The 17,413-nt window shown below is 34.6% G+C and overlaps 1 protein-coding gene across 1 annotated transcript; it reads right to left on the bottom strand.

Moving 5' to 3' along the window:
- Nucleotides 1–1,324: 1,324 nt before the first annotated feature.
- On the bottom strand, nt 1,325–15,276 carry GAUT15 (galacturonosyltransferase 15). Its single transcript, XM_086457660.1, has 6 exons — nt 14,537–15,276; nt 14,388–14,449; nt 13,692–13,853; nt 2,847–3,401; nt 2,434–2,754; nt 1,325–1,978 (listed from the first exon to the last, which is right to left on the bottom strand). Exons 1-6 carry the CDS (start codon nt 14,751–14,753, stop codon nt 1,694–1,696), a joined length of 1,602 nt encoding a protein of 533 aa, XP_086313786.1. The 5' UTR covers nt 14,754–15,276; the 3' UTR covers nt 1,325–1,693.
- Between the last annotated feature and the right edge of the window lie 2,137 nt (nt 15,277–17,413).

Raw genomic sequence — 17,413 nt, forward strand, 5'->3', positions numbered from 1 at the left:
ATAAGTTGTCTTTGGAAATACTAATATTCCAACTGAATTTGAGAGGTTTGATCTTACATGAGACCAACATAACTTTAAACATTTTCAATCACAGGCCCAATGGATTCTTGAGATACTTTCTTTATCAAAATGACCCACTAAGAATAACCCAAATAATTTTGCTGGGACAATTTGAGATGCAGATTGGTTGGTCCATTTATAATGAAAAATAATAGTTCATATTAAATATCTAGGAAATTTTTTATTAAGATGGCTGAGATTCTTTTGGGATCTATCTTTTAAGAGCCTTTATTTTAAAACGGAGGCCATTCTTTAAAAAGCCCCGGTGACACAATTAGTTACAGATCACTGATTGCACTCCACCACAAAAACCTTTGCTATGCTCCATATGAATGACTACACTCTAAAAAATAATAAACTCCATCATCATCTTCTTCTACTACTACTATAACTAATACTAGTTGCACTTCGTATATATGACATCAATGGCAAGAAAAAAGCACTTGAGGCTGCCTTCTTAGCCAAGCCGACAAGAGAATAGGAACAAAGAAGGAAGAAATACGTTGAAGAAGATCGCAAACTCTTTCCATGAGGTGCAATTAGTGAGATTAAGATATGGGTTCTTTAAAAAAATGAGTATGTTTTAAGATTGGGATGCAATGGGGTGACTTCTGATCTACATGAAGTTTGAACACTATTTAAAAAATAAAAAAAATGTTTGCATCTTAAATGGTAGTCATTTCAAATAGAATTCATGCAAAAATATTTAAAATCCAATATCAACAGTCTACACAGCTATTGGTCAATGTAATGTGAGTAATGAGTTTAAGGCTAAGTCACTGCTAAAAATCTTACAGAAAAATTATTCACAAGGAGATATGATCTTATAAATATCTGTTGTTGGAGAAGATTATCAATCAAACAACTATTATCTATAGATGATACCTACGTAAATGTTGACGTTGATGGGACTTGATTCTTTTTGCGAGAGCGGATCCCTTGATCTAGGGATGTATACAATAAAAATAAACAAGAATAATCAAGATTTATGTGGTTCGATTATATCTAGGTCATCCAGAGAGTTTTCAATACGTTCGAGAACGATTACAACCCTTATAAAACCTTAGGTATCCCAATTCGAAATGAACTCTCTATTGAAACTGTAACCAACTCTTTTTCCTTCCAAACATACCATATTTTCCCCAATGAGAATGGATAATTAAAAAATTGGTGTAATCCCTCATGCCACAAATTACAAGATGTAAACGTAACACTTTCATTAATGTTTCAAAATTACATCTTTCAAATATAATATACTTATCCTTCTCAATAAGTAAAGCAAAGGCACTAAGAATTGAATTATTTCACATTGGGTATCAGGTATATGTCTCAAGGGGGAAATACTTTAAGAAACTCTCAAAATATTAAACAGAACAATTTGAAGGCATTTACAACCCCTTATGAAAAGAGTTAAATAATCAAATCCAAGGATTGATCCTTGGAAGCTAATTCTAGTTTCCATTGATATAATACAATATAAACAAGAACGATTGTCTGATTGTCTCATATGGTAACACTATACAGAGCTACATGTGAGCAAAGACTGAAGGCAAAACCTTCTTCCCTCTGCTCATGTTGTAGCTCTGGTTCCAATCACAAAATGTGTGGGAGAGAACTTTTGCTTTTGCCCTCTTCAATACATAATTCCACAATTCTTTATAAATTCATTAGAGTAATTGATGTGTACGTTCCATAAGCTTCGTAACTCCGGAAACCCTACCTCGAGCCATGGCTTTGCAAGGCCACTGAAATGTATGACAGCGGCACTTTCTAACATTTTTGGACCCGCTACAGATGGATGGTCACCCAATCCAGCGACGTGCCATGAAGGATCAATGGGATGTATGTGACCCTCAAAAGCGATCAAAGCAGGAGGAAGTGCTCCAGGACGCCAAAGGACAAAGCCGGAATTGAGATTCTGTGACAATTACACAAAGGGCAATCAACAAAAAGTTATCCTGAATCATGAAGTCTAACAAAGCTAGTTAATCTATATAACTCATAGCCTGAATTATGAGATCTTATATTTCCAAACCATAAAACTAAATATAGAAGTTTTGGGTGCAAATAACCATTCTAATTTTTTATGGCCAAACCTCGTTTCTTGTCTTATTCTCTGCAGAAGCACTTCGATTTGGGTTTCTACTCAGTCGTGAAAAGCTATTTCAGACTGGCTGTGAAAGTGAGAAATTGATGAAAGAAGAATTGTTTCTATATTCCAAAAATATTTCATGTGTTTCATGACCTCTTTTTTTGTGTCGATATTCTTATTGGATGTGTTGTAGAAAAGATGGTATGGTATTACAAGCTCTCAAAGAAACAAACAAAAACATTGGATTGACTTAACAAATAAAGTGGAGAGAATTTACTTACGAATTTAAGCCAACGACGATAAGTTTTCGTGATGTTAGATTTCCTCCATGCTCGGAGATCAAAGACATTCATCCCATACAACCATGCACAACGATCAAATTTGAACTCCGAAGACACTTTTGGGTTCGAGAAATTCAAGTAATCATCATACTTTTTTCCCGGGCAGTAGTAGTGTCTGTCATCTTCTCCTTCTCCGCCCCAAGAGCTAACAACTACACCATTAACTTTCCCATTGAGATTCAAAGCCCATAGAGGTGATAAGTCATGCTGTACTACAACATCATCGTCCAAGAATACTATCTTGTTGAGTTTTGGAAACAGCTGGTATTCATGAAAATTCGACAATCGATCAGTCAAAACAAACAGTAGTTCAATTTAGCTAAAATCAAAAGCAATGTAAGATTATAGACTACCTCGGGTAGATATATTCGTAAATGATTCAGGAGGGAAAGGCAGCTGGGGCTTAAGGCCCTTTCTTTTTCTTCGTTGTTGTTGAAGTTGATATATTGGTTGCGAATTGAGCGATGAATCTCTAACATCTCCTTAATTCCGACATTAATGTTAAGAGGCCAATCAAACTGATGCAAACCCTTGACCTCCACTACCGAAGGAGTAACCGGGTTGAGCGCAAACCAAGCATGCATGGATGCATAAGTCTTCTTATCGGTTACAATGTGAAACACCAATTTTTCAGGGTGGGCCGAGTTTTTTGCAGTGGAAGAGATCACTACAGAGGCAGCTAGGACATTGTCGGTGAGGAGAGCGAGGTGGTGGTAGGAGGGGTTGGCTAGACGAGAAACAAACTCTGGTGGGGGCAGCGGAGATCGAGCCAAAGCATTAATGGAGTATTCTTCAGCTAGTTTCAGGGATAAGCAGTTCATGCTTTTTGGGATTCCATATGAAGCAAAATTTCTATAGATTAATTCCTGTTGTTTTGCTGCTCTAACCTTGTTCTCCATCTTTAATAGCTGCATTTCAAGGAATAATAAACTTAATGCTATTTTAGGAGAAGTTGAAACATAATTAACAATATTATGAGATACAACATTCTTCAAATTTCTAAAACGTTGCCTTGCCGGCAAGCACAATATGATGCCCTGAAGGCATGCATCATTATAATAACAGAATACTGTTTATTTAGGGGTTTGATAACTGATACCCTAAGTAAAATCGAGGATTTAACACATTTTTCTAACATAAAAAAGATATTTCTTTATTGTAAATTTGACTGCAAATCGAAATCAGCGACATCAACATGACAATCACATGCCATAATGGTGGTACGAGAACACATTTTGTGCCCATTAACCTTACAGATGATTCATGATTTCTAGATGCCAACTTCTGCTGTAGATACCACAAAGAGATCATGCCTACTTTTCGAAGTCAGCAGGTTCAAAATAGTGTGTCAATTGCATTTTGATCAATGGGGATTTTTTTTAATCATTAATGGGAAGAGCATCTTCATATATAGACATGCCCCACTTAGATGAGTACTATCTATGCCAAAGATTCAACATATCAAATAATCCTGAATGACTAAGCAATTATATTCATTTCAAATGTTAGAAAGAAAGCGAAAATAGTTTCAATAAAAGGTGTACTTTTAGTATGTTTAAGATCACCTGATTAAGATAATTTTTATTCGGTCCCTCACATGGGACCCGTTGATACAGTTATATATATCAGCACAACTATCCAATGATAGAACTTGAGATCACTCGTGCCCTCCTGTCAATGTAGAATTGAGAACTAGAGATCTATTCACATTTCTCCTTACACATGCAATAAATGCTCAACTATCAAGACTGACTAGTTAAATAAGTGAAGTAAATCCTCAATTCGCCTAAAATCTACCAACTTACACTCCTAAAATACAATTAATTATAAATAAATAAAAAATCACCCCAAACAAGAAAAGTTAACCATATTCATGAAAGATTCAAGGTAGAAAAAAAAAATACATATTGCACTAATATAAAGAGCTCCTATTGGCAGACCAACTTTTACTTATAACACACCAACCTGCACTTGAACAGTGGTTTAATTTCAAAAGTATTGCTGTGTTATAAGAAAATTTTGGTGTGCCAATAGAATCTCTTATACCTTGCAGCAATCAGTGCCATCTAATCCTCTAATTTTTTTATCAGATGGTAGGCACAAATGACATGACATGACACACTCCCATGTCTTATTCACTTTGTGATTGCTCTTATCTTGCCATACGCCCCAAGAGCTGGGTTGCACATTAAAGAATACAGACATCTATATCACACGGGATATGTATTCAGCAGATGAATGTATGTATGAACAAATTCTTTCTAGACACCTACTAATTAAAAATCAGTCAGATGGATGATTCATTGCCATTTGATTCAAGATTTTATCACAGACACTGTGAAGGTTCCAATCCCATTATAAAAATGTTCCAAATCTATTGGCTTGTAATGATTGATTGGAATGAAGGTGCCAACTAGCCTAGTTCGTAAAGTTGGTGGGTGTTTATGCTAATGAGAAATAAGATAAGATTAATTTTTTGGATAACAATTACATAATCCTGTTTTTACAGTAAACAAATTCTAAGACTAAGTAGAGATAAACTCGCTCTCTTGCAAATCTTATTCCAATTTTTAACGTATCCTACTCTATGTCAAGAAAAACAAAAGTAACGAAGAAGGAAAAAAAAACAAGATACAATCACACTAAGAAATACAAAAATTTTATGTGATTCCCTCAAGATTAAGGTACATCCACAGATCACACCAATTTCCACAATGAAGAGAAAATTCGTAAATACAGAATATACCCCTTCACTGAAAAGAGAAATATATACTCTAAGAAAACACATTACTAGGATTTTACATAATACCAGTGAAATTACGAAAAGGATGAACAATATACTCTTCGTTGACTAGTACCATTAGGCTCCAAAAGCCATAACAGTCTAATCATAATCTTTATGAAATCATGATTTGTTGCGTAAAAGTAAACCTTATTAGAATACTTCATAGCCAAATACATTGATTCCATTGACTTGGGTTCAAAACCCACCCTAACTCAACACCAATAATTTTAGGATTTGGCACCATAGGTCTTGACAGAAATTGCAAAGCAATCTTAAGGTCAAGGAGAAGGTGCCGGATTGCTACATCGACAGAAGTTGTTTGAGTGTAGATACAATGGCCTAGGTTCAAAGAGTCATGATAATCTCACTTGCTAAAATGTACACGGTTTGTACGTGATTGACGTGGCAAGTGCACAGAACCGTAGATCTTTTTCTCCAGGATACACAAGTGTTGAGTTTAGTCCCTGTAGACACCCCATTTTTACTTGAGTCAAGCTAGAGAGCATTAACTTACCGAGAATGGACTCGACATGGAGAGTTTCCTTCACAATTTTAGTCCGAAGATCAAAGTAAGGACTCATTAGTCTGGAGAGGTTTAGCCTAGCTTGATTTAAGCCTAGCCAAACTTCAGGTTCAGACAAGCTTAACTTAAGCCTAGCTGAACTACAGGTTCAGCCAAGCTTAATTTATGCCTGGCTGAACCCCAAGTTCGGCTAAGGTTAAATTTAGCTTGGCTGAACTTTGAGTTCAGCCCAGACAGTTAGAACAATTGTTAAGCCCATGTGCACTCGAATTTCCTTGAGAAAAATGATCCCTTAACCCTCTCTCTTGATGGCTTATTCTCCGATAAATCCTTCCTTAATCCCCTTTCTACCCTTCTAACATTTTTCAAAGATCACATGGTTCCCATGACATTTAATGAAATTTGACCAATTTCCAAAGCCTATGACACTTTTGTCCACCCTAAAGAATTCTCTATGACTTCTACCCAATGACCAACTTATTCCTAAGTTGTTAGAGATTCTCTCAAGGGAAGTAACCAAAGAGGCCAAAAACCTATCATATAATTGCATGTCATTTGGTTTGATTCGTTCACATTTGACTCAGGATCAAGGTCTTAGAACCATTCTAACCTCCATCAAGAATTCTTTAGAACATTTGGGTTTTTACCATCCTATCCATTGATGATCAAGATTGGTGAGACCCAACAAGAGATTAAAGACCATTAAGGCCAAGATTAGAAGGTGGAATTGATGTTTTTCATAAAGGTCTTTCCTAGAATATTTGGGTAATCAAGGTCTTAGGACAAATTTACCCCCAAGGGTCTCCCAAAATCTTATAAATAGGAAACCCTTCCAAGGTAAATGGAGGAGCCCATTTGATGATTTAAAATTCTACTCAAATCTCTCCCAATCCTCTATAAGCTTCTTCTTCTCTTAAACCTCTCTCAAATCCATAGAAGAAAAACCCAAGAAGAAGAAGAAGATCAAGGTGGAGTTAAACCCTCCATTCCCCACCTAATCCTTCCCTTCCTACTACTTCCCCTTCTTTAATTTCAAGCATTTTTTCCTTTATTTACATGATTTCTAGTTTCATAATGTAATTTCTTTAGTTCTTAGCCTCAAGGCTTGGGGAAAGAGAAAGTAATTCCTCTATAAGGTAATCTCCCCCAATAAGTCCTTGATGAACTCCTTAAGAGTCTTAGATGTTATTTTATATTCCTTAATTTCTTGCAATTTAATTTCTAGTGTTGATGCATTTATATCCTTGCAATCTAAATACATGGATTAGATGTTCATTTTCCTTGTTTTTGATGGCAAAAGAGTTAAAGAGTAAACCCTCCTTAGAGGTAATCTTCTCTTGATAAGTCCATCACATGAATACACTATGCACACACTCACCTCTAAAAGGCTATAAATGAGAGTGTAAGTTCTTGTGAATCTATGTCCAATCTTTAGAGTCAACAAAAGTAGTCAAAAAATGGACAAAATCTCATGCATGTAACCTTGATTCCCACATGATATGGTTCAAGTTACGAATCTCATCAAATGGTCAAACCAATAAACCAAGTCTCCCTAGGAAGCATATAAACTTATTTTAAAGCTTTGAAACCCTAAATGATGAAATCCATGTGGATTTCCATCAAAGTCCCAAACTCACATAAAAATCCAGCAAGCACCTACTTCTAGTAGAGGCTTGCTCATCATCTTCTTTTGTTGATTCTTCAAAACAAAACTATAGTCAATTTTTCTAAAATTTTCTATACCTTCCTCTATCTTTAAAACCTAAAAAAATGAGTTTCTAACTTCACTTTTTATTAACAATTGGTAACCATCTTAGGATGGGAGGGATAAGGTGCCTAACACTTTCCTTGTCCCTCAACCAAACCTCTTTACCTTAGATTCTCTAGGGAGACCTTTCCCCCTTCATCTTTTGGATATGTGAGTCACTACAAGCCAAAGAAAAACAAATTTTAAAACATTTTTATAGTACCCATTTACACCTTAATTGAATGATGACAACTCTTAACCCGTTTAGATGAGCTCAAAACCTCAAAGGTTTCGAAGCTCACGTATTTACAGTCCCACATCAGATACTCATTGCCTTTATGTAATCCCTATAAATATCCTATCATGGTTCATGTAATATTCATACAAGAATTTCTCAATAAAATCGAGTTCTTCTTCATGGTAGTAGATCTCAAGCTCCACTGAACACATCGATCTTGGTGCACCGCCATCACTGAACACAAATCCTTTGTTTCCTTCTTCCTCACGATTATTTTTTGTTTCTTTCAATAAAAATCCTACCTTTCTTTGTGCTTTTACAAATCTCCATAGTCTAAAAACTCATGTTTCACGATATCAATTATCATTTTATTTAAAATCTCTTCAATGAGACATTTTCTATTTAAGCCACGCAATGCTAATACGTATGCTTTTGGGAGAGATCACGACGGGCCTGATCTAGTGTGCCACTGGCTCCGACAGACTCAAAATGAACGAGATACGACAATGATAGACATCATAGACAGGTAGTGACCACCATCAAGCTCAAGTAATTGTTTGCGACATTCCATCATCAATTTTGTTGTGAGATCAAGAACAGTTTTCAATTAAATCAATTGCGTACTCTTTTTTCAAAAGACCATGCAATTGTAAGAAGATGTAAGAAAACATGATGCATCATATTATAATACATGAGATATATTGTATCATATCAATGTATCTCATCTCAAAAGAAAGGTAGTGGTGGAGAATAATATATATCATGATATTAATGAAGATATTCTACATTAGAAAGTTCTCATAAATCAAAATATTTATGTTAGGATAGTTTCATTATCTTGGTTGATATAATCCCTATAAATATTCTATCATAGTTCATATAATATTCATCCAAGAATTTTTCTATAAAACTCAGATTTCTACCACAAGGAAAAAAGATCTATGATTGTGTGCACTTGCCACGTCAATCACATACAAATTACGTATATTTTAGCGAGTCATTTTATCATTAGTCGGGTTTAAATTAAAACCCACCTTCACATAATCATTACTGGCCACTATGTCTCTCGCTTATCAAAAAAATAATAAATAAAAACTTAAGGTTGTGGATTGCTGTCCAGCTTTACTAAAAACAAAAATCATTAATAAACTCATTACTAATTACTAACTCACTTTTGGTTATCAACAAAATAAAAAAAATAAAAAACAAAAAATTATGATTGTCGAGCCAGCTTACTCAGCAAAATCATTAATAAAACTCACCTTCACCTACTCATTGCTAGCCTCTCACTTGTTTATCAAAACTAAAGTTAAAAAAAAAAAAAAAAAAAAAACACAGTTTGGGTAAGCTACAAGCATGTCCAACAAGAGATTGACAAAATATTCACGGGTTGATAAGGATGGACAGTGCCACCTAACGCCCAGAGTAAACACGGGTCCAGCTAGGTCAAATCAAACTGTCTTTAACTGGACAGCACGCACACTCTTAAGTGCATCGTACTGTGTATTGGTGGGACCCATTATCGTTTGTCTCAATCGTAAAACCTATCGTTTTACAGTACGTAGAACACGGATCCCATAAAACCTGACATAAAAAGTAAACTAGTGCTCAAGTAGAAAATTATAAGGTAAAAAAATACGAAAAAGCTATCACTAATGCTGGAATGACACAAACGGAGACATAGGGTGACACAAATGACATGGTGGCGCGAGCATAACTGTAAATGTCTTTTACTCGTATCCAGTGGAAAAAACATCTATGGTCACCCGTGTCCCCTTTTGTGTCACCTAGCACGATTCAAAAGTTATCTGCGAAGGAGTTGTGCAGAGAGCACTGATATGCGCCTGTGCAGGATATGTAAATGATGATGCAATTTTTTTACAATCAGCATTACTTCAAAATGACGTCATCATTAAAGTTCGATTGGGACCATGCGAATAGGGTCTTTTTGGGGATGACTCCAAAGTAAGCTGTTTTCGTTGTACCTTTAAAGAGGATAAGAGAAGCCCACGACCTTAGAATTTCCTAATCCCTTAATTTGCTAATTGAAATTTTATTTCTTTTAAGAGTCGTTTTAATATGACCGTCAGGCGGCATATTCAAATGACTCCATGATGTGGACGCGTTTGGGTGCTGTAGATCTGTATGTCTCAAAGATACACAATTTCATCGGGATACACATTTTTAAGAAGTGAAATTGTGTTTCCCGAGACATATAGATGTATGGTATCCGAACCTACCTACGTCATGAAATCGTTTGATTATGTCATCTGACGAGTCATATTGTCACGACTCTTCTTTTAAAGTGGAGTTTGGTAGTAAATTAAAAATATCCAAATCAGTACGATTCAATTATTTGGACGCAAGTCTAAGGCAACTTTTTGACAGGATAAAGTTGTACACCACTGAAACAAGAGTACGACAAGAAATGTATGGGTTTAGATTCCGTAATTGAGGAAGTTGAAGTAGTTATATAACTCTGGATTTCCTTTCAGCCTATTTCTTATAGCAATATTTGAGCATTATTTCTAATAATAGATGTGGCGGAATTTCCACCACTAAGAGCAACTTCAATGAAGATGTTAAAATCTACAAGTTACAGGTCGGGTAGGTATTTTTTGTCAGATGTTAACCCATTTTTAACAAGTGAATTTACATAATTTGTTCAAGAACTCCAACATTCACCCTGATGCACATATGTTAAATCACCTTTTTGTAATTATTTTTTTTTTTTAAACTAATAAAATAGTCATTGATGACTATTATTTTCAAAACTGACACATTAGCAAGTTGACATGGCTAGCCAAATCGCCAGCCACAGTCAACACACACATTAGTCATTAGTCATTGATGACTATTATTTTCAAAACTATCACATTGGCAAGTGGACATAGCTAGCCACAGTTAACACACACACATTGTTGTTTTAACTCCTAACACTAACACGTTCGCTTACTTGTCTATTGCAGATGCTCTAATACACTTGTCACCTCAAATATACAAGGCAAGATGATTTAAAATGTTGACATTTACTCTCTGGATATTTGACTTGTCAATCTTAATTTTACTCTCGGAAAGTGGACTTTCGACTTTCATGAAGAACGACCATGGTCAAAGAAAGTTAAGACTTGGAAATGTAGGATGCATATGAGATCCCAAGCCAAAAGACAACCTTGAAAATCATAGTAATTGCAAAATGTGCACAATTTCGCAAGCGTATAAATTAGACAAGGAATAAAACTAAAAGTAATCAATTTTTAAATAAAACAAATCCATCTTACTAATTAAAGATTTCACTTGGGCACCGGCGAATTTTAGGGCAAGTACTATGTCAACCTCACTGAAATCCTAAGAAAGATTATAGATTTTTGCATCTACAATAGACTTCCTGAAATATACCATGAGTGTTCAAAGCTTATATTACAATAATATTCTAATCCAAAAATATTCTCTCTATTAATAGCTAATGTGAGTATGTCATCAGTTTGAAATGTAGAGAGGTACTTCGAATATTCACCAAAATATGGAGGGTATGTATAGAATAATAATAGTATTTTGTTCTAGGTACTGTTAACCCATATTGGTAACCCACCCGTGACCGAGTTTTGTGAGATCCGTGCAATATATCACGTTTACACTTATAATTGAGCATGAATTTGATGTACTACCGTACACAGGTATGTCTTTTGTCACCCTCTGAGAATGACATGAGATCACGACTTTGGTACCACTGATGACACAATAAAATTAGTATTACAGATTCACGGCCATATGTAATTTAAGTAGAGTTAATTTGATGAGATCCAATGGCTTTAAATCAACCAAAAAAAATATACTCAAATTACTGAGTAAGATTCACCGTTGATTTTCCATGTGCCAGTCCACCAAAAGATCCACCAAATATTTCATGGGAAGTATACTCGTGTACATTTCTCAATGACATTTCAGTAAATGCATATTTAAATTAGAGGGAATTACTAGAATAGTTCTGTATATAATATATTATATATCTTATTGAATCAGTCACGTATTTTGATATTTACCAAAATGGTAATATACCTAATTTCATTATATGACACCTATAGCCCTTGGGTTGACCGTAGGTGTTCCCAAAAAGGGTAAATAAGCAAATAACAAAGATAAAGGTCCCCAAAGGTTTATGGGTGATGACAATGCCATATACTGAGTTCAATTTTCAAAATGACTAAATTATTTGTCTCAGTAAAAACAACTTCAACCAGGGAACCACAAAAAAAAAATTTGTATGGATTAGTTAAAAAATAAAGAATAATGCTAAAGTGCTATGACACTGCTGTGTTCAATGTTGGGCTGATGTGGAGGTATCAAGGGCGGAGGCAGGATTTTACCCAAGTGGGGGCAACCAAGAGCAAAAAAAATTGTGGGGGTAATATGCTATAGATATTTGTTACAATAACTCGTAAATCCTTATAAGACTTTAGAAAATCTTGTAGGGGCACTGTAAATCCGTCCTGGAGGTGTGCACAAAATCATGAATGCTTTCCCTCAAGATACAAGTGAAAAGAATCTATGGTTCTGTGCATACTGTGACATCAGCCCAGTGTCAAAGATAGTGTCCCTTGTAGTCACTCTAGCATGGTTCAAAAATAAATAAGAGATAAAGTGGTCATTTTTCATATTTATAATTGGTATTAACCAATTTGATAATTATAATTTTTCTAAGAAAAAGGATTATTGGACGAGTTGGAAAAATTAACTTTTATGCCCTACACTTGAATGTAGATTCAAATAAAGGATAAACAAGTTAATAGCAAATTTGGCTCAATAATCTTGAAATATTTTTTGCTGAGTGAGCTCATGGGATCCAGGACTGACCAGTTCCGTGTATCATGCAATAGAGAGCCTGTGAGCTCTCTGAGGAAAAAGTTCATGAGTAGAAAATTTCTCAATAATCTTTACTATTATAATGAGAAGGCCCAATAGAGGATTCTTGGCCAAAATTTTGAATTTTGAAACTGTCCCTATGTTACATTTAAATTCACTAGTTATTAGAAATTTTTTGTCAAACAAGTAAAATTACAAATCCACAACTCATATAACCACATTAGTTAACTTCTTTAATCCTAGTCAAACCAATGTCCTAATTAATATTTTAAAATTTGAACTATATCGAGTTAGGTGTCTCATTGGGTTGGATGGAATTTTAACTAAAATCATTTAACCAATAAACAAACTTTTTTTTTTTGGAGTATCACTAAAGGTAGTTTAAAACAAATCTATACATATTTTTGAGATTTTTAATAAACATAAACTAGTCCAATCAAATTGAACCGCAGTCCCATTATGGTCCAACCAATTTGGCATATAAAGAAAAGAAAAAAAAAACTCTTATAAAATATAATTAAAATTGCTATTTATATACAACTTCTTAAATAATCATTTGAATTATTATCAAAAAATTAAGTGTATTGATTTTGTAACTCAATCTGACAAGTTGACTCAAAACTCTACTGATTGTACCCCACAAGAACCTAGAATTTTTTTCTCTCAGGATATACAACTGCACATCCCCATAAAACATGTGCGGTTGTGTTTCCCGAGGGAAAAAAATCTATGGCTCTGTCACGCGAGTGAGTTTTTAAGTTACACTGTCAGATTGAGTTACAAAATCAGCACTCAAAAATTAATGCAATATAAATGCTGATTTTATTAATATACATGCTTTTGCACATGCCACCTACTACAATACACAATCATTTTCGTTAAACAAATAAATTCAAAATTAGATTATAACCACTTTCGTAAATATTAAAAATATGACTGATTCAGTAATTTTTTGAAACACCCTTTAAATTTACACTAAACAAAGCATACTAATATGTGGCCCAAAAAACAAAAGAAAAGCAAAGCATAGAGACATACGTACCATAGCCTTTGTCTTGAAAGCAAATGCTTTGATGTCTGGTCTGTTAGACGTCATATCCACCACAAGATCATTGAAAGTAGAAGGAGAGCCGTTGATTCCTTTCTCATCCACACTTTCTTCCTTCACTTCCATCAGTGCTCTCGTTAACTCACTTGTGAGCTTCTGTGATCACCAAAACATCAAATAAAATTTAAAAGAAGTAATCAGGTATTCTAAGAGCCAGTTTATTAACTTGCAACAGAGTTCCAACACTGTTCGATTTCTCAAAACCGTGTTGACGTAGTTAAATATGCTCATCATCGTGGCCCAGTGCTGCAGTAACCAATTTAATAATGTAGCTCGCGAAGTACAGAAAACTGAAATTATTCTCCCTATGCAGATCAAGTGGGGCAGAAATTATTAAACTATATTCCCATTACAACTTGCCACTTGTCCGATCGAGTGAAATGCGCTTCACCATGTGGTTATTCCTCTTTTTTTTAATTAAAAGTCAAAAATGCCCTTTTGGCCTCTTCGCGGTAATATGGGTATTTTCGACATTTCCTAAAAGCATTTCGCCTGATATGAACACTTAAACTGATATGAGTTCAAAAGTTCATAGCAAGAAACAGTCATTAAATGCCGAAACTAACCTTATATCAGCTTTAAAATGAAGGGGGCATTGTCGTCAATTCAAGGTAAAAATGTTAAACTTACCACTGACACGTCACTCCCGCCGAAAAACCTAGATCCCAATCTCCATCTCATTCTCATACAATCTGATCCAACAAAGAGGTTTCAAATCTCAGTAAAAATAATAAATTTTTAAATAAAGAAAATAAATAAATAAAAGTTAGAAAAATTACCGATTGAAGAACAAAAGGAAGCGGCTTCGAGTGCAAGAAAGGCAGTTCTGATGAAGAGAAATGGTAAAATAACTCCAAGGATCAAAATTGTCGGTAAAAGAGATCGGTAAGAAAATCGTCTCTTCGATCCCTTAACCTTCATTACTTCCCAAAAGCAACCTTCACCGCTCGAAATCGTCACTCTCTTTCCTCTAGCCGTTGATATGTAACACTTCATATTCTACTCTCTTTCTCTCTCTAAAATTTACTTTTTGACCTCAAATCTCGTTTCTTAATTTACTTTTTCACCTCAATATGACCGAAATTGGTGGAATTTCAAAGGATTCTCTTTAAAGATTTGTAGAGATTTCCGCTTCTTTCTTTTCCAGAAAATTCTCATCTCAGTAGAGTGACACTCACAAAGAGAGAAACAGAGATCTAAGAATCCAATTTATATTTGGATCTTTAAAGACGAATTCATGTAAAATAAATCACCCAAATCTGGAATTTTTTACCTCTTTAAAGAAAGATTTGCTGAATCTGCTCTGTTTCTTCTCATCTCTCCTGCTTTATCCAAGATTGTAGATCAGCGATCCGACACAGAAGGCTTGGAATCGGACAATTCCACTGGTGCGAGAAGAGAAGAAGAGAATTTGAGAAGATTGAGCGAGCAGTTTTAGTTAAAATGGAGAGAGAAATTCGATCTACTGAAGAAAGGGCTTTTTTACAACCAAAACCAAAACCAATGCCGCGTTCAAAGCCGCGGGAGAAGCTCTAATGACAAAAGGGTTGGAGGTATGACTTTGCCATTGTTTTTTAGGTAAATTACAAGTTTGCCTTCATCATTTCGCGTATCACACCGACAAAGCAAGAAAGGGACATTTGGGACTTTAGACTAGGTGGGAGCGCTACCATGTTCGTAGGAATATTTGGTGCTGATCACCAATACCTTTTCTGTATATCTACGTATAAAGTAATGACATGTGGCATTTTTAAGCACAAATGATGAATATTTGGTGCTGATCACCAATACCTTGAGATACGACCTCTATTGATGAAGATCTGAAATCTTGTAAATTTGAGAGTAAAATGATCAGTAATTACCTAGTTCATTGATTTGCATCGTTCAAATTTGAGTTCATGATTTGCCACTATTGAACGAATTGATTGATAGAGATAATCCATAGAGAATATCTATGTCAATTTATGCTCAATCTCACAAAAAAAAGACTCAAGTTAGGGGGGCATATCATTAGTTTAAAAATTAAGTGGTTTCTTCAATATTAAATCAAATCTTAGGATTTTCAAAAGAATAATGATTTTCTAATGCCCCCTTTAACATACGTCGCATGATGGGCATGGACTAAAATAATAAATCATTTTCCTTGGAATATCCAATTGCACCTATTTATGGAGATGTGTAGTTGTGTATCTTGAGAAAAAGATCTATGATTCTAGATCATGCCACATCAGGGGCATATGTTCGAGGGGGTGTTACAAATCACGACTCTTTTCAAAATTATAAGGATTATTTTTATTATTGATCAAATCATGGGGGCATCTCCAAAATTCACCAAAACAAGAGGGTTTCGTCATGTTTATTGTTTTTAACCAAATTCAAATCTCAAACTAGTTAGATTTGTACTAGTTTGTAGTTTGTGGTTTGGCAAACCAGGTAACACAGGTACAACCTACCCGAGTTGTGAAGCATCGTAACTTGGGGACTCAGCCGTGGAGAAAATACATGGTGATTTGCAATCATGACCTATCATTGGCACAAATCTCAAGATATATGATGCATCTCACCATCATATAAATCTGAGATTTCTCCTCCATTAGTGATTTATATTCACTAGATTTGAGTTTATTCATCAAGACTTAGGTTCCAAGAGAATGATTGAGCTCTCAGGATCGTATCTTTTTGTATGTATGTGGCATTATATTCGACAATAACACAGGAATCAAGTATTAGTGTGCAACACGTTACCGACCATAATAATAATGAGGATAAGTCGTGCACATGCAGTAAGACCGATTTCACTATTAATGGTCCCACCTGTTTTCCTCTTGTACGCCCCCAAAAAAACGTTACTTCTACCACTAACTTTTTTTTTTTTTAATATAAGACACCGATAGTTAATCAAAATTAATATAACATATCAACAATTAATCAAAGTCTATAATTATTTTACCTATTTCTTTCTTCCTCCGTCTCTCTAATATCTCTTTTATGTCTTTGTTTATATATCCCACTCCTTTTTCTCTTAATTTTTACTTAGTCTCCCTTTGATCATAGAAAATTTGTGTGGAGGGATAAAATCTTCTTTCATTTGGATCGTTCATTTCACATTAACCATTGAGAATTTTAAGGCAGGCACGTGACAACGTTTGGTAAAAACTCTTTGTAATTGGAGAAGAATATCATTTTAGGAGGATTCTTTTCTTTTGAATAAATACTAAATTTCATATAAGAGTAAATGTGAAAATAATAATCAAATTAAGATTAAGATTTCTTTTTTAAGTTTTAGAGTTTTTTTTTTTTTTTTTTTTTTTTTTCTGTATAAAGGATTATAAAGACCATTATAAAAAAAAGGGGGACATGGGGGAAGAGGAGATCATGTAACATGAGATTCATTATAATGGAATGATTTCCTGAGTCCGTAGACATAAAACATAATTGTCGAACCACATAAAAATCTCTTGTACTTTTTTTTTCGTTCTTTTTCATTATTCTTACTGTTTATTGGATGGTAAATCTTTATTTGTATTGGGATATCAAGTAGAGCAGAAAATAGCCTCTACAATTTGTTTACAAATTTTCTTTTGTGTCTAGCCACAAACCTGATAAGTTTTAAAAATAATGTACGAGGGAGGTCTAAATCTTTGAGATAATGAACA

Source organism: Akebia trifoliata, chromosome 11 (assembly GCF_017979445.1).
Source record: "Akebia trifoliata isolate Shusen 1 chromosome 11, ASM1797944v1, whole genome shotgun sequence".
Lineage (NCBI taxonomy): Eukaryota > Viridiplantae > Streptophyta > Magnoliopsida > Ranunculales > Lardizabalaceae > Akebia > Akebia trifoliata.

Bases quoted from the DNA above. Each gene is read 5' to 3' on its own strand.
- GAUT15 (XM_086457660.1), bottom strand. From the start codon at position 14,753: ATGAAGTGTTACATATCAACGGCTAGAGGAAAGAGAGTGACGATTTCG. The intron at 14,450-14,536 runs GTAATTTTTCTA...TTGTTGGATCAG, and splicing joins TTCCTTTTGTTCTTCAATCG to ATTGTATGAGAATGAGATGG. The intron at 3,402-13,691 runs GTACGTATGTCT...CTTGAAATGCAG, and splicing joins CTTTCAAGACAAAGGCTATG to CTATTAAAGATGGAGAACAA.